Source organism: Quercus lobata, chromosome 11 (assembly GCF_001633185.2).
Source record: "Quercus lobata isolate SW786 chromosome 11, ValleyOak3.0 Primary Assembly, whole genome shotgun sequence".
Taxonomy (NCBI): Eukaryota; Viridiplantae; Streptophyta; class Magnoliopsida; order Fagales; family Fagaceae; genus Quercus; species Quercus lobata.
In genome coordinates, this window is record NC_044914.1 from 34,704,045 (window position 1) to 34,726,271 (window position 22,227).

Below are 22,227 nucleotides of genomic sequence, written 5' to 3' on the forward strand. Positions count from 1 at the left end.
AAAAATTATATATAATAATTAAATTTTTTTTTTTGGTTTACCCTTTAAAAAATTTAAGAACACCCTCAACCAAAATTAGGAACAACCTCAAATAAATAAATAAAATATATTTGTTCTACTTTCAAGCAAAAAAAATTTTGAATTAAAATCTGAAAAAAATAAATAAATAAATAACAAAGCAAGCCCACCACAGAGAAAAAAATAAGGTAAAGCAAACCCAACATGGTAGCAAGCCCACAAATTCTCAAAAAAATAATAATAAAATAAAATAAAAAACCAAAACCCAATATACGCGATTACAACCTAACCTAAAGAAACCAAAGCAACAAATTCATCAAGTAAAGCAAAACCAGAACAGAGCACATCAACGACAACAACCAACGGACGGCGCCAATGGCAGAGCCACAATGGGGCTGAGGGGGGAGCCATATCAACGACAACAGATTCATCTAGCTTTTCATCCATTGCCGCAAGTCCGCAAGAATCACATTCCAATGTACCTAAAGCAATAGAGCAACATACGCATGATGCAACGGTGGCAACCATAACAAGTGAGTCTTCACACTTTTCTCAATCTCTAGTATCCTAATCTGATCTGCTCTTTTTTTTTTCTTCTGTCTTTCTTTTCATTATTTCTTTGGTTCTTCCGTTGTTTACGAAGTAAAGTACTAGAGTGTTACATTTTGCCCAACCAAGAAACACTTATCAATTGCCTGTTTCCTCTACCACGTGTATGGTTGAACTTGAAGTCTTCAAAAGCAATTAATAATACCCACACAAGTGGTTAGGTATGGGCCATATGATTTTTCCTTTACTTTTCATGCTTATTTGTTGTTACAGTATTTTATATTATATAACATTATGAATGAATATAATATACTACAGCTTCTCAAAAAATTTAATATACTACAGTATATCGTATCTAAAATAATACTAGAAAATTTAATTAGTTGTATTTAATAAGATTTTTTATACATTTCAATTTTTTATTAGCATTTTAGACATTGAAATTTGAAAAACAATTTGTCTACTATTGGTATTTGCTGAATCTCAGTCATTATACTTAGTGGGTTATAATTTAATTGATAATATGGGTAAAGATAATAATCATTAATTTATTCTTCAAAAGAAAGAAATATAATAATTCAGAAAATAATACAATTCTAGGTCTTAAATTGGGGGAAGTAAATGAACATGGGGGGTGTACTAGTGCAACTAATAAATAACAATTTAATTAACCAATAAAACAACAATATAACAAATTATAGTCTATAAAAGACAAACAAATTAATGAAAAAATTGAACAACAATAATTAATAATTTTATTATTATTGTAGCATTGATAATGAGATTATCATGCAACGATTTCAAAATACGAAAACTCGTAGAAGGCAATGGTAAACTTTATGTATTTGCATGTTTTTTTATTGTTGTTATTGTCAATATACAAATTTTTCTTTTCATTAGATTGTGTAATTTATGCTTGTTGAGGAACACCCTGAAAAAAATTCCTGAAGTCGCCACTGCACATATGTAATCATTCCAATCCAAATTTATTAGTATACAATATAATTTCAATCTTTTTTTAAATGAAAATTTTAATTAAAAACATTATATGTCAATAATTGATTTTTTCGTTTGACAAGTATTATTTTTAAAAGATTAAAAATTTGAACCAGCTTTATTTGTTAATAAGAATGATAGGTTGTTTCTAAAAAAAAAAAAAAATGATAGGCCAAAAATGTATTGACCCATTTGGTAAATTAATCAATTAATTAGCCAAGTTAATTAATTAGATTCAATTACATGCAATAAGTGTGGTAACACAAACAAATCACCAACTAAGTTAAATACAACGGAAAATAAATTTGACATAGGTGATTTGTTTGCGAATGGGAAAAACCACCGAGACAAAACCCCACCGGGTGAATTTAAGGTCACCACTCCTGAGAATCCACTATTATCAAAACAAGTGGTTACAAATAAAAGGAATCACAGTACCTAATACCAACCTACAGTTGAACCCTTACCTCAATACCCAATTGGACTTGTGATGTAGAGGCAATCTCTCCTTTCAATGCACGAATCCAGTACGTGACTAACCAATGATGCAGAGATCCTAGTTCGTGACTAACCAATGATGCACGAATCCCAGTACGTAACTAACTCCTTTGCAAGAATCCCAGTACGTGACTAACTCCACAACAACCCTTTAATTGATGTAGTTGATTTTCAACAACTTCACATAGAAACACCAATAAGATCTTCAATGTTAGTGCAAGAGACTTTATTTGGTTACAGAACCCAAAGGCGTACAAGAAACGCAGTAAGAACTCTTTCTTCTGTAGGTGGAAACTAGGGTTTCAAAAATAAAATCTTATGAAGCTCTCTATGGTTAAGTTTTTCTTTTTCCACCTCTTTTAAATAGGAGCTTAACGGGCTCTCCGATTCCAAATAGGTTTACACAAACCTTGGGCTTTCCTAATTCAATAAAAATTATACAAACCCACAAACCTTAGGTTTTCCTAGTCTTATAAGGATTATAAAAACCCATAAACAAATAGTCTTATAGAATAAAAACGTTGCTGGCTATAGTCTGAATCCCGTAAGCTCAATAGATCGAGACATGTGTCAAGCTTCAGTGAATCTCGACAGATTAAGCTTCTGTCGAGGAGGTATCGAGACCTGCAGATTGCACTTTTCTTGAGCAGTTCTTGAGTAATCTTCATGTCTTCAATTTAACCACTTGTAATAATCATCTTGAACCTTCTTAGATTTACCCAAATACAAGTAAAGTGCATTTTGTCAAAGGATATACCAATTACAAAAAAATTTAAAAAAAAATTAAATCTTGAAGAATAATATAACAATTGAAGTAAAAGTTATGGAATTATAGTGAATTTTAACTACTAAGAGCCTTGCAGCTTAAGGGCGTATCTCCCTATACAAAAAATATTTGGGAGTCTAGGGAGGAAATGTTTGATGCATATTTGTCCTTTGTTATTATGATGATCTGTTAAGTCAAAAAATCGATAAAGAGCAACATGTTAAAGTGATCTTATTTTTTTAATGACATTTTTTCTTTCGAGATCAAGTGTAATGTTTGTGAATGTTTTAAGCAATTCCATATAGAATTTAGGTTTTTTGGTCTATTATAGTAGGTCCAGCACCTTCTACAAATTTTCTCCTAACTTTTAGTTAAAATTCACCTCTTCTTCTTTTTTTAAGTTAACCACTTATACAAAGTTCTAACATATCCTTCATTTTACTCCCTCTATTTCTTTCTATTTCATTTAAATATTAGGGTTAATTACATAAATACATCCTAAACTATAAATATATTTCTACTTTGTAATCTAAAGTTTAAACCATGAAAATTTGTAATCACCACCCCAATTATAATGAAGCTTATACATGTATGTTCTGTAGCCATTTTAAAATAAATTTCTCATTTTTGCCCTTGTGCAATGTTAAATTATTAAATAACCTTTACTACTTATGAGCAAGGCATACGACAAATTGGAATGGGTGTTTTTTCAACAGATTGTGGAGAAAATGGGCTTACATTCTACTTGGATAGGCTGGATTTTAGAGCGTATTCGCTCAGTCACATATTCTGTGTTGGTTAATGGAGAACCTAAAGGCTATATTATCCCTACTAGAGGTATCCGTCAGGAGGATACTCTCTCCCCTTACCTCTTTCTTTTATGCTCAAAAGATTTAAATGGCCTAATTGAACATGCAATTGATAGAAAGCATATCAAGGGTTTCTCTCTTTGCAAAAATAGCCTGAAAATATCTCTTTTTTTTTTTTTTTGTAGATAATAGCCTCCTTTTCTATCGTGCAAGATTGGAGGATGTCAGGAAAATTCAAGAAATTTTGGGCAAGTATCAAGTGGCATTGGGTCAAAAAATAAATTCTGATAAGACTACTTTTTTCTATAGTAAGAATGTTTTAGTTAAAAAACTGTTGGGGTTTTGGAAATTAGGGAGTATGAAAAATATTTGGGCTTGCCTACAGTGGTAGGGAGGAATAAGAAGACAAAGGGCGGGGAAAGCTACAGGGATGGAAGGAGAAGCTTCTTTCTCAAGCGGGAAATGAAGTTTTATTGAAGGCAGTGGTTCTAGCCATCCCCACTTTTGTAATGAGTTGTTTCAGGATACCAGTGGACCTTTGTCAAGACATTAAGATTTTGATCCATAAATTTTGGTGGGGTCAAAGGGGAGACAGAAGAAAGATCCATTGGAAAAAATGGGAAGTGCTAGTCAACCAAAGATGGAGGGAGGCCTAGGTTTCAAGGACCTATGTAAATTTAATGAAGCGATGTTGGCAAAATAGGTTTGGCTTTTGATCCATGATAGGCATTCTCTTTTTTCAGTTCTTGAGTAATCTTCATGTCTTCAATTTAACCACTTGTAATAATCATCTTGAACCTTCTTAGATTTACCCAAATACAAGTAAAGTGCATTTTGTCAAAGGATATACCAATTACAAAAAAATTTAAAAAAAAAAAATTAAATCTTGAAGAATAATATAACAATTGAAGTAAAAGTTATGGAATTATAGTGAATTTTAACTACTAAGAGCCTTGCAGCTTAAGGGCGTATCTACCTATACAAAAAATATTTGGGAGTCTAGGGAGGAAATGTTTGATGCATATTTGTCCTTTGTTAATATGATGATCTGTTAAGTCAAAAAATCGATAAAGAGCAACATGTTAAAGTGATCTTATTTTTTTAATGACATTTTTTCTTTCGGGATCAAGTGTAATGTTTGTGAATGTTTTAAGCAATTCCATATAGAATTTAGGTTTTTTGGTCTATTATAGTAGGTCCAGCACCTTCTACAAATTTTCTCCTAACTTTTAGTTAAAATTCACCTCTTCTTCTTTTTTTAAGTTAACCACTTATACAAAGTTCTAACATATCCTTCATTTTACTCCCTCTATTTCTTTCTATTTCATTTAAATATTAGGGTTAATTACATAAATACATCCTAAACTATAAATATATTTCTACTTTGTAATCTAAAGTTTAAACCATGAAAATTTGTAATCACCACCCCAATTATAATGAAGCTTATACATGTATGTTCTGTAGCCATTTTAAAATAAATTTCTCATTTTTGCCCTTGTGCAATGTTAAATTATTAAATAACCTTTACTACTTATGAGCAAGGCATACGACAAATTGGAATGGGTGTTTTTTCAACAGATTGTGGAGAAAATGGGCTTACATTCTACTTGGATAGGCTGGATTTTAGAGTGTATTCGCTCAGTCACATATTCTGTGTTGGTTAATGGAGAACCTAAAGGCTATATTATCCCTACTAGAGGTATCCGTCAGGAGGATACTCTCTCCCCTTACCTCTTTCTTTTATGCTCAGAAGATTTAAATGGCCTAATTGAACATGCAATTGATAGAAAGCATATCAAGGGCTTCTCTCTTTGCAAAAATAGCCTGAAAATATCTCTTTTTTTTTTTTTTGTAGATAATAGCCTCCTTTTCTATCGTGCAAGATTGGAGGATGTCAGGAAAATTCAAGAAATTTTGGGCAAGTATCAAGTGGCATTGGGTCAAAAAATAAATTCTGATAAGACTACTTTTTTCTATAGTAAGAATGTTTTAGTTAAAAAACTGTTGGGGTTTTGGAAATTAGGGAGTATGAAAAATATTTGGGCTTGCCTACAGTGGTAGGGAGGAATAAGAAGACAAAGGGTGGGGAAAGCTACAGGGATGGAAGGAGAAGCTTCTTTCTCAAGCGGGAAATGAAGTTTTATTGAAGGCAGTGGTTCTAGCCATCCCCACTTTTGTAATGAGTTGTTTCAGGATACCAGGGGACCTTTGTCAAGACATTAAGATTTTGATCCATAAATTTTGGTGGGGTCAAAGGGGAGACAGAAGAAAGATCCATTGGAAAAAATGGGAAGTGCTAGTCAACCAAAGATGGAGGGAGGCCTAGGTTTCAAGGACCTATGTAAATTTAATGAAGCGATGTTGGCAAAATAGGTTTGGCTTTTGATCCATGATAGGCATTCTCTTTTTTATCAAGTTTTTAAGGCAAAATATTTCCCTACTTGCTCAATTTTCAAAGCTAAATCTTCTTCAGGCTCTTTTGCTTGAAAAAGTATTTTATGGTCTAGAAAATTGATTGAGAAGAGATCCAAATGGAGGATTAGGGATGGAAAATCCAAGTGGATCTTTCTTGATGCATGGTTATCTAATTCAAATAGAGGCAAAATCCTTTCCCCCCACTACAATAAGATGTATTTTCAGTGACGAAAAAATTCGTCACTAAAAATCCAATTTTTCGTCACTAAGGACCTTTAGTGACGAAATTGGACTTTTAGAGACAAAACTCATTTCATCGCTGAAACCCCGTCGCTAAAAGTCTTGGCAACGAAAGATTTCGTCACTAAAAATCCAATTTGATTTTTTTTTTTTTTTTTAACTTTTAGCGAAAAAAACTTTAAATGTTTTCCTCACTAAAAACACCATTTAGTGACGAAAATATTTCATCACTAAAAACACTTTAGTTTATTAAATCAAAAAAACGCTAAATGTTTTCCTCACTAAAAACACCATTTAGTGACGCAAATATTTCATCACTAAAAATACTTTAGTTTATTAAATCATATTTAGTGACAAAAAAGTTCGTCACTAAAACTATTTTTAAGAAAATCCAAGCACATATAGCGGCGAAAATTTTAGTCACTAAAACCATTTCTTACAAAACTTTGCTACATTTAGCGACGAAATATTTCGTCACTAAAACAATTTTTTGTTGCTATATTTGTGACGAAAAAATTCATCACTAAAACTTATTTTCTGTTTTTATTTTTTTCATGGCTTTGATATTAACATGTAACATGTTATTACATTATTAAAACCTCACATTTGAATAATACATTTATTTCAACAGCACATTTATAAATAAAAAATAAAAAATAAAAATCCATACATTCCACAAGTAAAAAATAAAACAAGTATCCAATTCAAACTCCTTCCATACAATAATTGTTTGCAACATATACAATAACTCAAAATGTCATCTATAATGACATAAAATAAGTGATATCAATTAGTAATAACTAATAAGTAATGACGAAACTATTTAAATGTTTAATTTTTATTAGTGTGTGATTAAATTTCAAATGTCTTACACGTTCTCTGAACCACTTGGAAAACTTTTGTTGTTGGATTTGAGTTATGGCTTCTCCAGTAGGATTATGTAATGTGCTTTTGTGTTCACTGTTAAAAATAAGGTGATTTATTTTCAGCTAAGCATGCATATGAAATCACATACTTTAAATAAGGCTCTAGCTCAGGACTATTGTACAAAAAGTACCAATGAGCAGTATCAAGCAATGCACGAGACAAGTTGCCATCATTCTGCCTACCACATGTAGGTCGGGCGCAATCAATCCTTCGCTAGATTCACAAAAATTTTCATTTCTTTCTCTTCGATTATGCACAGTTTTGATTCCATCAATATACAAAGACCAGTTGTTAATACATTCTTTGAGAATGTAAGCCTCTGCAATCAAACCTTCTAGTCAAGCTTGGTTGGAAACGTATCTTTTCAATTTTCCAAGGTACCACAAGGAAAAAATACGCACATTATGTGATTTTATACCACATGGGAAAGATGCAATTAATGGACGCATCAAAGGATCTAATTACCTTTCAATTGGGTACATCCACCGATATTGTACCGGGCCTCCTAGAATTGCTTCTCAAGGCAAGTGAACTGTAAGGTAAACCATAACATCAAAGAATGCTAGAGGAAAAAACCTCTCAAGCTTGCATAGTATAAGAACTATACGTTCTTCTAGTTTCTCCAATTCACTCCGCTTTAGGGTCCTTAAGCATAAGTCTTAGAAGAAGCTGCCCAATTTAAAAAATACAATACTAATTTCTTTATGTGCAAATCCTCGCAACCTAATTGGAAGAATTCGTTGTAGTAACACATGACAGTCGTGACTTTTCAAACCAAATAATCTACCATGTTTTGCATTCACTGACCTTGATATGCTGGCTGCACAGCCATCCGAATACTTGACTAATTTCAAAAAGTCATCGAAACCATCCCTTTCATTTGGGCTTAGGCTGTGTTTGTTTTGGCTTCAAATCACTTTCGGAAATACTTTTCCGTAAATGTGGGTTTTTGGTAAGCATAGAAAATTAGGTCAAACGGAAATCAATTTCCGCGTTGACCATAAAATACCCCTCCAGAGCTGAAAATGATTTTCAATCAAAATTTTCACTTCAAACCATTTCCGGACTCACACGCAAAGAGAGAGAGAGAGAGAGAGGAAGAAGAGAGAGCAGCCTTCGTCTTCGCCAGCGAACCCACGAACCGAGATCACGCCACGACCCCAAAGCCCAGATCACGCCTTCGACTTCATCAGCGAACCCAGAGCTTAGATCACGCCTTCGACTTCGCCGGCAAACCCACAAACCCAGAGCCTAGATCACACTTTCAACTTTGCCGATCTACAAACCCACGAACCGATCTTCAACCCAGAGCCTTCAACCCACGAGCCTTCGACTTCGTCGGCAACCCAGAGCCTTTGCACCACAAACCCACGAACTGATCTCTCTCTCTCTTTCTCTGTGATTTTGATTTTTTGTGTGACTTTGATTGACCCACGAACCAATCTACGTTTCTGTGTGATTTTGATTTTTTACTTTCTCTCTTTGATCTTTGATTTTTTTTTTTTTTTTTGTTGTGGTGGTGTGGGTGGTGGTGTTTTGGTGGTTTTCCTGTTGTGTGGTAGTGGGTTTTGTGTGGGTAGCAGTGGAAAATAGCATTTTCAGAATGTTACCAAACACATGAAAATATTTTCTAGAACAATTTTCATAATGGAACCAAACAATTGAAAATATTTTCCTTTCCCAAAAATAGCATTTCCGGAAAATAATTATTTTTCGAAAAATATTTTACATGAACCAAACACAGCCTTAATGAAAAGAAAGTCCAAGGCTTGTCATATGATCCATCAGGACGTTGGTTCAAATGCAACATGTGCCTAAAGTTCATATTTTGCAAGTCTATCCATGCCTTATCAGTATCCTTATTCCTTCCCTCAATGTCCAACAAAGTACCGTAAGTACTCTCACTAATGTTCTTCTCCACATGCATGACATCAATGTTGTGCTTAAGCTTCTTATTCTTCTAGTATGGAAGCTTGTACAAAATACTTACCTTTGACCAATTTGGCTCCCCAATGAGTTTTCTCTTCTTGTTACTTGGATGCTTTCCTAAAATTATATTTGACATTCTATCTAATTGCTCTTGTATCTTTCCCACTTGTAACTCTAAAGATCTCTTCCGTTTCTCCAATAAACCATTATGCAACTGACTATGTCTCCAACGATGTTCCATAGGCAAATAAGCTCAGTGGTTAATGAATCCAATTTTACTTTCCAAAGCTTCTGAATATGGTTCATCGTTGCAAGTGTAACAAGAATGATAACCCTTTGTCCTCCACCCAGACATGTTACCAAATCCAGGATAGTTATGTATTATCCACAACAAAGTTGCACGCATTTGAAAATGCTCTTTACTATAAGTATCATAAGTTTCTACACCTTCTTCCCACAACTCTTTCAACTCGTTAACCAATGGTTTCAAGTAAATATCAATCTCATTTCCCGGTTGATGGGAACTAGGAATAAGCAAGGACAACATAAAATATAGCTCATTCATAACCAGCCAAGGCAGTAAGTTATAGGGGATAAGTATGACAGGCCACATACTATAGTTGTTGTTCTTATTCCCGAAAATGTTAAACCCATCTGTACCCAACCCCAACCTTACATTGCGAAGTTCGAGGGCAAAATCAAGATGTTGCAAATCAAACTTCTTCCACTCCTCACTATCAGCTAAATGCCTCATTATCCCATTATCCACACATTTGTCTATATACCATCTCATATCATTAGCTCTTTGGCTTGACATGTACAATCTCCTCAGTCTCAGTGTCAACAGGAAGTAACGCAATACCTTATGAGGAATCTTCTTACCTTGGGCACGTGTATCCTTATACCTAGGCGCCTCACACACCAAACATTTATATTTTCCTTCCAAAATAGTGCACAATCATTTTTGCATGCATCTGTATGCTCATATGACATGCCCAAGTCACGTAATATCTTCTTTGTTTCATAAGTTGACCTTGAAACCAAGTTACCTTTCGGTAAAACTTTTGTCAGCAATTCTAGCATCATATCAAGTCCCTTATTATTCAAGTTGGTTATTACCTTTGCATCTTCCTCAAATTTGTCAAAGTTACGCACTTCCTCATCTTCGGTTGCATTTCTTGGTTTCCCTCTAATTCGGTCACTACCAAGGCATCGAGACCATCCGTATGACCACCATCCAACACTTCATTATCATAAATGTTCTCATTCAATACACGAGGTTCTCTATGATTATACCAATTAATGTAAGATTGCATAATCCCACGATGAAGCAAATGGATACGCACAATATGAGGAGATTGTTGATAGCAATTTGCACAGTGAATACACGGGCATGGAATATTACCACTCAAGTCCACAACCGCTCTTGCAAAATTAATGAATGCATTGACCCCTTCAATATATGGATGACTTAATCTGCCATCAGGTGTCTTACCCATTGTCATCCAACTTTTATCCATATTTGACTACAAATGTAAGGTGAAAGCTACTTTAGTAAAATAAAGACAACTCATGCATAATGTATTCTAATATCTAAGTCTATAAGCTGCTTAGATAAAGCTCTATCTCATTCATGAATGCACAAGTCTATTCAAATTTGCAAGAAATTAAAGACACTCCCAATATGAATTTAAACCATCTTATAACACCATACAAGCCACCTGCTTGCTCCAACACAACAACCCACTACAAAACCAATCACAAACTTTACAAGTATAGAGTTTTTACAAGTATTAAAATCAATTAAAGTACTATTCATCACATCTAATCAACAAGGTTCATTCACATTTGTAAGAAATTAAAAACACTCCCAATATGAATTTAAACCACCTTATAACACCATGCAAGCCACCCGCTTGCTCCAACACAACAACCCACCACAAAACCAATCACAAACATTACAAGTATAGAGTTTTATAGGTATTTAAACAGAGTTTACTTACTATGATCAAGCTAAGCGTACAAGTCTGATTTGTTGTCTAAGCTTTAGTCTTTGACTTTCACAAATCTAAGCCTTTTTCTATTCCCCCACTGCAACCCAAACAATCACTAACCTTGTCATCACATTCAACCAAAAACCATTAAATTTCTAATAATACTCAAACTAATAAATAAATAAAACATAATTTTGTATCTATTAAATGATGCATTATTCTTAAATTATAAATATATGGGATTGGGTCAATCACACAGTTGTGTAAAGAAGTGCTTTAATGAAGTAAACCAACAAGACCACATTGCCTCTTCCGAACTGAAATGGCTCGAACCCATGAATGAGACATACCCAAATGTTTTGGTTATTCTAATAGCCACCCACTCCTTGCTACCAAAGCCACCAAATACTCTAACTACAAAATGAATATCAATATGAGTATAGCATAAAAAGCACAAGCACAGCAATGTTTAAGACTAAACAAAAAAATCCCAACTTGCTCTAAACATATAAAAAAGTAGACTTTATTCACAAAAGCCTCAATTTCTCAATTTCTCAATTTCTGCATTATGGCATTTTAACATCTTCTTATATAAAACTCTTTCACATACAAAATGAACTAACTTGTATAAGATTACAGGGAATAATCCAAAGCATTATAAATAAATAAATAAAACTTACCCATATTACTAATTTCATATATAAGACCCAACAACTTCACAAGCTTTAGAACAAAGGAACAAAAAAATTGAAAAAATTGAACAAATGACCCAGCAACTTGTTTCCATTTGCTTTTAATCATTCACAAAGATTTTTTGAAGCAACTTTCTTTTTCATAGTTCCCAGAATTTATTGTTTAAAAAAAATTAAAATAAATAAAATAAAAGGCATTGTACAGAGAAGTCAGGAGGCTTACCCTATTCGGTCAGTGAAGGAGTTGCAAGAGTCTGAATGGGTGAACATAGCAGTGCCAAAGCTCGGATCTAACCCGATTCGGTCCGAATCATCAAGATGTCCAAATCGTCAACGACGGTGACGACTTCAAGAAACGTCGCGAATGGTGTGAGTTTCGAAGTCGACGGCGGTGACGACTTTAGGAATCGTCGTGAATGGGTGTGTTTCGAAGTCTACGGTGGTGACAACTAGGGGTGAGCAAAAAGTCACCGGCACCAATCCAACCAACCGGGGCCGATCGTCCCGCACCGCCACTACAACCGACCGACGAAGCCGATGTTGGTGATCGGAGTGCGAAGGGAGTTTCGATGCCGATGCGGTGCAGTCACCAGAGCTGGAAATCCTAAACCGAGAAGTCACCGATCCGAACCGATACCTGCATCTCCACTTCTCAGTTCTGTAATTCTATTTAGATACGGCGTCGTTGACTCTTTCTACAGGTTCTCTTCTCAAAATCTCATTTGAATTTTTTTTTTTTTAATAAAACGTCGTCATACTCATATGGGTGTTATTAAAAAACAAAAACAAAACTATGTCGTTTTTGTCTAGGTTTTCAGATTCTGCCCTACTATAAATTCATTCTTTGTCTCCCATAACCCTTTAACTCTCTCTCTCTCTCTCTCTCTCTCTCTCGCCTGACTATAACGCATCGCCTTGCTTGTGAGCTCTCACTGTCGCCGCTCGGCTCAGCTGGCCTCTGCAGTAACCAGCATGACACTCGCTCACCAGTCACGGCAAACCAATGGTAAGCCACCTCTGAGCTCTCGTTTTGTTGAAGGTGTTTTGATATATGGGAAATTTATACTTAGTGGTTAATATTTTGATTATGATGTGAAATGTGACATGTTTATGTAAAAAGTTGCAAATTTGAGAAATGGGTTTTTGTCGTTGTTGGATTAGTTTAAGGAATATTGTGAAAGATTTGCAAAAGACCCAAGTTCAATATTTGAATAGAAAAGGATGGTGTGGGTTTAGTAAGTAAGAAAATTTGGTCATGATTGTGTAATGTGTGAAAATTCTGGAATTTATGTAACTATAAAGTCTATGTGTACTGACTGGATTACACAATATTTATCTGGCATAATATGAGAATTTCATTACAAATGTCATATATGATATATGTTATGTGTTACAGCTTTAATTAAATATGAAGGCTGATTTTGCAGGCATCGTTTTCCATGGGTTTAGCTATAATTAAATATGAAGGCTGATTTTGCAACCAAGCTCAGTGTTGTATTCTTCAAAATTTTACTGGAATGTAATGTCTGTAGTTGTTCTTAAACCTAATATCTGTGCATGTCATTTATTGATCCTTATCAGTGTCTCTTCCTTCTTCTCTTTTTGTTAAAAAAATTAAGTCTGCCTACCCATTTATATACGTGCAACGGTTTTTGGCATTGCCTTGGTTGAAGAAAACTTGGCACAGAAATGTTTTTGTTGAACAGATTTTTTTTATAGGTTGAAGAGATTTTTTTTTTATTAAAAAAAAAAAACAAAAACAAAAACAGATTGTTAATGTTTCAAACCAAACCGACCAAACCGATTAAACCGAGCCAATCAAACCGCACCGCTATAGGTCGAAAAACCGACCTTAATCGGTATGCATCAGTTTTAATTATTACAAAACCGATCCCTATCGGTTTGGTAACAAATTTGAAAGATAACCGAGCTTACTGAACCACGCACACCCCTAGTGACAACTTCAAGAATCGTCGCGAATGGGTGTGTTTCGAAGTCCGGCGGTGATGACTTCAAGAATCATTGCGAATGGTTCATATCAGCATCGGTTGTGAATGGTTCGTTCCGAATGGGTTTGTATCGATGGTTCAGGTATTGGTTGCGAATCATTGCGAATGGTTCAGGTATCGGTTGCGAATGGTTCGCTAGGTTTATGCTCAAATCGGAGGCGTGCTCAATCGGCGACGACGTGCTCTTGAATTAGCATGCCCAGAGTCGGTGTTAGAATCGGCGTGCTCAATCGGTGTCGTCGTGCTCCTGAATCAGCATGCCCAAAGTCGGTGTTAGAATCGGCGTGCTCAGGTGGGTTCATGGCTTTGGTGAGGGTGCACAGAATAAGAAATAAAGGGGCAAGTGAAATAAAGGGACTATATTTATAGTCAAGTCTTTAGCGACGACTCTTTTCGTCACTATTGCCTACTGTTTCGTTGCAAAAGGTATCAGTTTTTTACATTTTTAGTGACGAAGGTTAATTTCGTCACTAAAGTACTCAGATATTTTGTTAAGTTTTTTAGAGACAAAATTCATTTTCGTCACTATAGCATACTTTTAGTGACGAAAAAATTTTCGTCGCTAATACTATCCACAGCAATACCTATAGTGACGAAATATTTTGTCACTAAAAATTTCAACTTTTAGCAACAAAATATTTCATCACTATAGATTAATTATGTTCACGCCAACGTTTCCCTTGATGGCTCCCATTTTTTGGATCACAATAGTGACGAAATTTATTTTTCGTCACTAAAAGTTATAATTTTTTTCCATTATTAATGACAAAATTCAATTTTCGTTGCTAAATCTGTATTTTTAGCAACAAAAAATATTTCCTCACTAATTTTCGTCGCTAAAAATACATTTTGTTGTAGTGCCCCCAAGTGTCTTAGCACCTAAAGCAATTATGGATACTCTAATCAATCCTCAAATAGATTGGTGGAATGTCCAATTGATCAATTTATGTTTTTATCCTCCTGAAGCTCAACACATCAAATCACTACCTCTTTGCACTACTCCTCAGCTTGATATCTTGTTCTGGGCAAAAGAAAATCATGGTACCTATTCAGTCAAATCCGATTATAAGCTTCTATGTGAACTCTCTAGTCTTGATCTCAACTGTCACAACCCAAACCTATTTTCCAGAATTTAAAGCATGACCGGCATGTTAATATCAAGTTTACCTCAATACTAACACGAACCAACCTAAACTGAAGGTGCTTATCGAGAATTGTTTCTTGTATTCTTGCTTATTTCTTGCATAAAAGCCACAATATATAAAAATGATGAAAACTTTGAAACTTCATTTCCTTTGAACTTGGAAAGATTACCACTTAGCTGAAACATCAGGTATCCGTGTAAATATTACATAGTTAAATGTTTAGCAAAACTCTTATTACAGACCTAACCCCAAAGACATACAACTAGGGTTCAAAACAAATTAAGGTTCCGAATTACATTTGTACTCAAATGATCAAATACATCTTAATTCCTCCTATACAACAAAAGAGCTAAACTACTATACAACAACAACAACAACAAAAACTATACAATCTAACAAACGAGAATCATAAAATCCTTGCCACCTCTAATACTCTCGCTGCTTCCAAAAAGAACCTATGCTGAAATATAATAGGGTGAGCTACGAAGTCCAGTAAGGTTTTAAGCTCCATGGGCCTTTAATAAGAATAAATGTAAATCAAATATTTTATGGATATGCCAGCTTTGATAAAATAGCCTTCACACTGTTCATATTGTTCTTAAAATAACTTACGAGCTTTTAGATTAAAATACTTCATTTTCCTTTCATATAATAATAAAATGGCATAATAAGGAACTTAAACATAATTTAGAAATCTTATCTTTGAATAGACTATAAAATACTTAATCATAAACTTCTTATCAAACTTTAACACATTCAACCTACCTTTCTTATCATCATACTTTTCTTATAATTTACAAATAGTTTAATAGCTCATTTATAATACATATTAGTTAATTCAATTATAAGTCTGTCACAACTTTGAGAGGCTTCCAGCACAGAGTGCCAGACATCCAGCATTCCCTACAATGCTAGGTAATCCCAGGATCATATCATAATACATATCTTCAACCATGAGGGTAGGTTGGCATCCTCCACAAGTTGGTCGTTACCAACAAGGGCGGATACAACAGAGCCAGTCCCACTTTTAATGGCCAATCAGAATCTCCATGGAAATACCAGTATTATAACCCTTACTAGCTGAGTTCAGATCATAACAATGAAATAACTGAAAATTATATTTTCCTGATAACTTTGCTTTTACATAAATGTTTCATAACAGTAGCATATCCACTTCATTCTTAAATATTATGTTCGTAATATAAATAATAGCATCAATATGCTAAAATTATCATATATATAAGATTGAGCAACTCACGAACATATAGTTTACTTAAATCATGCTTATATTTAATATTTCTAATTAAAAGGTTTAATGTATAATAGTTTTCTAAACAATTTTAATACTTATCAAACACACATGTTACATATCCTTTACCTGAAAACAGAAGACGCGAGAGATTGAGATTGTACAAGAGGAGCTCCTCAAGTGTCCATGTTCTCGTTCTCGCTACCTAAATGAAAAGCCAAAACTTATTACTAGCAAATTCTTCCTAATAAATAAATTTATACCTCAAACACAACCTAACTCTCAAACTCAAGATTCAAACACAACCTAACTCTCAAACTCAAGAAAATCCTCACTTTCCATCACACAAGGATCCCCAAAGCACATGATACAATCATCAAACACATTATGTACCCAAACCATAGAGAAACCAAGGTATAAAATTTATATATGATCCAAACATACCAAAGGATAAGCATATTAAATTATAGCTCAAAAAATTCACCCTAACTTGAGAATTAAATCCACAAAGTCAGGTGTAGCATATGTTGTTCACTGCTCATTTCAGCAATATATGCCCTATTTGTAAAATAAAAATGGGCTATCCATACACATCCAAATGTCATGAAATTTTACAAAATCACTCCCCTATATGTCTAGTATATACCATAAAAATTTTAGAGTCAAAGAATAAAATCATGATTTATTAAAAATCATACAAGATAGAATGCTCGAATCTATCCTGAAATAATTTCTTGCAACTTAAAAATTCAACCATTATTTTTATATTCATCCAAATGATGTGAGGCCACTTCCATAACAACCATGTTTGTCTTAAAATTCACAAAAAATACTCCTAGCATCCTAATTCACAAAATATGATTTAATACAGATTTTTCTTGTTATAAACATCAAATCTGTCACAGTGACAGTTTCAGCACATGTTCTTACAAAATCATCAACTAATAGCAATAGGCTTTCATTTCATTTGGGTATTTTTATACCTATACTATACACATTAAAATACATTAATAAGCATTCAATAGACCACAACATCATCACTCTTTCAAATTACTAAAACAAAATTACAAGTTCAACTTCTAAAATCAGATTAGAGAATAAAGAAGGGAAAATCAACAAAACAATATTATTATCAAAATACCCAAAATCAAATGAGGTTTAATTTACTTACCCACAAACTTTGAAGCGGAAACTTTAGTGTTACTCTTTCAGTTTCTTCTTTAGAGAGAGATGTCTATAATTTTTGGTGAGAGAGTGAGAGAAAGGTGCAGTTGTGTAAGAGCAAAGGAAAAAGAAAAGAAAGAGCAAAAAGAGATGAGGCAAGAAGCTTCTGGTACAGCAAAAGAAAAGATAAGGGAATTGACTTTGGGGTGGGGGCACATGTAATGCTAGGGAAAGAAAATATCACAACCCACTTTTTCAACTTTTAGCATATATACTTTTCACCCCCTTATAAGCTTATATTTCTAGAAAACCCAAACAATAATATAACTTTACATATAAGCCCTTATCTTTATAAACTTCTTTCCATAACATTAAAAGAGCATATATGTTTTATAATATCACAATATCAAAGCTTCATGCACTTAAAAGTAATTAAGATTATAACAAGCATATAAACCCATAAAATTAATTATGCAATTAGGTGGGGTGTTACATCGACAGACCTCTAATGCCTGAATCCCAAAAGCTGTTCTAGAAGAGTATCTAGAAATTAAAAGTACCAAGTAAGATCAAACACTTTCTCTGGAAAGCCTGCACAAATATTTTGCCAGCAAAAGAAAAACTAATGAAGTGAAAATCCTCCAAAAGTCTGTGTGTCATCGCTATTCTGCAGAATCTAAGGATGTCTTTCATGCATTGTGGGGTTGTGAAAAATTGCAATCTGTTTGGGCAACCAATTCAGGTTGGGTTGATAGGACAAGAATGCAATCGAGTTCCTTCCCGGAGGTGGTCAATTTGATCCATGAAAAACCACAACTAGTTCCTTTATTTGCTGTTATAGCTTGGTCAGTTTGGTATCAACGAAATAAAACTTGCCTGCAAGAACACTCTTTGCCACTGGACAGAATATTGACCCTTGCAATAGGGTACATTTAGGACTTTAATAATCTAGGCAGTCCCCTTCACAGAAGCTGACATGTTGCTGAAAAGAATTGGAGAGCTCCTGTTACAGGGAATATGAAGACAAACTATAATGGCGCAATGTTTGATGAGTCAGATGAGGCAGGTATTGGAGTGGTTATTCAAAACTTCGATGGTGAAGTCATGGCTGCTCTTTCTGAGAAGATTCAAAAACCATCTTTTGTGGAAGTTCTAGAGCTGTTGGTTGCGAGGCAAGTAGTAAGTTTCACTTTAGAATTGGGTTTCAAAAATTCTACCTTTAAAAGGGACTCTAAGCCAGTTGTTAAGTCTTTACAGGGTAGGGGTATGAAAAATTCCCAAGGGGGACATCTTATAAAAGACATTTTGTCTTACGTAAACTCTATGTAGAGTTTTTATTTCTCTCATATTATTTGGCAAGGTAATGCAGTTGCTCATGCCTTAGCTCAAAGAGCAAGACTTTCTTTTCCATTATTAGTCTGAATGAAATCTGTTCCACCAGATATTCTGTCTTCCTTTTTTGTCTGATTTTCCAAATTCTTGATTTTTTTTTTTTTTTTCTTTTTGAGGAGCCAAATTCTTGATTAATAAAGCTGCAAGTACTTCCTTCTCAAAAATAAATAAATAAATAACCTTTACTCCTTACAGAAAATAGAAATGGACCAAAATACCAAGCCAGCTTGCGCGTGACATTAGACACTCAATGGTTTGGACCATGCATTTATGTTCTCTTACAAAACCATAAATTAATGTTTAGTTGTCAAATTAAATCTCACAATTTCGGCTTTTCTCAATAAATGAATAAATCTCACAATTTCGACTTACAATGTTACAAACTTTCTTTTACTCATCTTCATTATTTCGACCTTAAATAGAACCTACAGAGTTCCTTTTTCTTTCTGCTGCATTCCAATCTGATTACATAATCTTCATTGCACACTTTGTATACACCTAAGAAATCGTGTTTCATAATTTCAATTAAAATTATGAACTAGTAAAAACATTATTTTATAATTTTAACTTAATCATATTTTTAAAATACGATTTCAGCCCGTGTAATTGTACGGGTATATTGAGTGTGCAATACCAGAGTGTAATAATCATTACCCTCCACTATCGACTCTCATTTTCTTTGAGGATTTAAGCTCCTCAATTAAGGCATCAGCATCTATAGACGAAGATCCACCTACTTGAACAGCTTTCTTAGCCTTCTCTGCAAGCTCTTTAGCTCTTTTTCTCATCTCTACAATCTCATCACCACCACTCATCATCCTTTTCACTCCCACCTCCACCTTCTCCCTCACAACCAACGCTTTCTTTTCAGAACTAAAAGACATCCACTCCATGCTCCCAACTTGAACTCCAATCCCCAACACATCAGTAACCAATTTCTCATTGGAGAACTGTTCAGCAGAGAGTGGCCATGTAATCATAGGCACACCACAACAAACTCCCTCTAACATAGAGTTCCATCCACAATGAGTCATAAACCCTCCCACAGCACCATGTTCTAATATCAACAACTGAGGTGCCCACCCTCTTATTATCACACCCTTCTTTGATTCCTTAATCCTCTCTTCAAATCCTCCAGGAAGACAACGTTCTTCATCTTTGAAGGTTTTTCCAACTACCCAAATGAATGAATAATTGGAAGCCTCAAGAGCATGAGCAACCTCAAGGAACTGTCCAGGAGCAAAGCTGGGTTTGCTTCCAAAACTAATATAAAGAACTGAATTGGGTTCTTTCTCATCCAACCACCTTAAACAGCTTTGATCGGCTTGCTTGCCTCTCTCAGCCTTATCTGTAGTATTTTTGTTACATAGAGAAGCTGGTCCTACAAGCCAAGCCTTCTTTCCCATCTCCTTTCTGAAATAGTCTGCATAAGCTGGCTCCAATTCGTAGAAACTATTAACCACAGCCCCAAAACTCTTTTCTTCATCTTTCGCCATCCTATCAGAGCGCCCAGATTTGTCTCTAAGAAAAACAGGAAGCTGAGACCTTGTCAACTCGATCCGATCAGGAAGACCCGGAACCAAAAAAGGCTCATAATCCGAACCCACTTTCTCATGAGGTTCATACTTTCTTATATTCTCTTTAACACAGCGAGGAAAGCACCCACTACCATTGAAAACAATCCTTCTAATTCCGAGCTCATCGAAAAGCTCAGCAGCCCAACGGTGAAACATGTCGAAGACAATGCAGTCGGGTTTGTGTTCAATGAGGAAGAGTTTCAGAGGCTCTCGGAGGACTGTGGTGTCAGTGGAAGGGGTGGCTGACATGTCTGAGTCAGGTGAGACTGCACCGTCTAGTAATTGGAGAGCGTGGATGGAAATTGGGTGGCCAGAGTTTTGGTCACGGAGGATGGAGTTTTGGAACTGAAGAGCATTTGTGGGTGTGACTATGATTGTGGATTTGGCTCCGTGGGAAGCAAAGAGTCTTGCTATGTCTATCATTGGGATTTGATGACCTCCTCCCACATAAGGAAAGAAGTACATTTCGACTTGAGGAGCTTCTGAGTTCATGGATGTTCTAAGATAGAGAGTTTGACATGAAAAAAGATGAACCTTTATGCACCTGATTTATTAAGAGTTGCAGAAGCATGGATTTTAAAGGGATTTTATGCTGACGTCATTGGTGACTTCTACTTTGATTGTGACTTTCGGGGTTGTTTTCACACTGCTTTGAGCACACATGTGTGTCAAACATACACACTAACTTTTGGACACAAAAATACATTCTCTAGTCAATCAATGATTGGTTTTACGGAATAAGGGCTAGATCTTTTCACATTCAGTGACAGAGAACTAGTTTCCTTCTAGGTTTTATGAACACGATTTTTTTCACAGACGACTTTGTTGTGACTGTTAATAACCACTTAACCATTTTCACACATCCTCTCTAGCACATTCTCCATATTTCGGTACGGTTCAGAGAATGAGTAATAATTTTTACTTTTTAATTATTTATTTTTTAAAAATATATTTTTCAACCGATTTTTTATTTTATTTTTATCTCATTTAAATATTATTTTTTATTTATTCTTTATTCTTTTTTTTTTATTATTTATTCTTCTTATATTCATTTCCGACCATTATATTTTTTAATGAAAGTGTTATATTCACAACATGTTTTGTAATACTTTCACAAGAATCACATCAAAATCTTATATAGAAAGTTGTTACTGGTTCTAATTTGAATCCATTACTGAAATTATTGTTTTACTCACTAATATTAACTAATAAGAATCTATTACTTAAAATTTATTATGAAAATATTGTGGTAACATTTCTCAATTAAGATTTTTTATTTTTTATATTATTTTTCCTTTCTTTCAATTCATTCTCATTCATTAGTTTTCATTTCTTTTTTCTTGTTTTTATCCTCCACACGTGACCAGCTTATGTTTAGAGAGGTTGTTGGAAGGTGAACAGTGTGTGAATAGTTGCATTTTATCTTAAAAAATAGAGATACAGCATCTGTTAGAGATGCTCTTACAATATTTTTTTGCACTTCGCACGATTTACTTCATCATAATTATGGTAAAAATGTTTGTGATTCTAAATTTTCTCTTCTATGTAAGACTTAGGGTCTGTACGGTACATGTGTTAAAAAACTGAAAATTGTTATTTGAAAATATTTGTGAAAATACGTGTGAATGAAAAAGTGTGTAAAAATACGAGTAATATTGTTTTAAAACTAAAAATTGTTGTTTGAAAACACAAATTAAACAGGCCCTAGAGTTCGTGTCAAGTTTTGGATTGATGTGTTTTGTGGTCAGCCACCCTTTACTCTCCTTTTGTATTTTTATTTACCCATTTTATCTTATTGTTTATCGTAAAATTATGTCAAACTTAAAAAATTAAAAAAAAATTAAAAATTGTTGACTGT

At 34.3% G+C, this 22,227-nt stretch overlaps 1 protein-coding gene and 1 long non-coding RNA gene across 3 annotated transcripts; both read right to left on the minus strand.

Annotated features, from left to right (window-relative positions):
- Positions 1 to 15,101: 15,101 nt before the first annotated feature.
- Positions 15,102 to 17,564, minus strand: LOC115968926. 2 transcript variants are annotated; one of them, XR_004086825.1, is made up of 3 exons: positions 17,408 to 17,564; positions 16,366 to 16,441; positions 15,102 to 15,447 (listed from the first exon to the last, which is right to left on the minus strand). It is a non-coding gene; the product is annotated as an uncharacterized LOC115968926 (long non-coding RNA). The 2 variants fall into 2 exon arrangements; XR_004086826.1 differs by having other exon boundaries at positions 15,102 to 15,502.
- Positions 17,565 to 19,104: 1,540 nt separating this feature from the next.
- On the minus strand, positions 19,105 to 20,909 carry LOC115968620 (abscisate beta-glucosyltransferase-like). Its single transcript, XM_031088054.1, has one exon. The coding sequence runs from the start codon at positions 20,859 to 20,861 to the stop codon at positions 19,443 to 19,445; it is 1,419 nt and encodes a 472-aa protein (XP_030943914.1). The 5' UTR covers positions 20,862 to 20,909; the 3' UTR covers positions 19,105 to 19,442.
- Between the last annotated feature and the right edge of the window lie 1,318 nt (positions 20,910 to 22,227).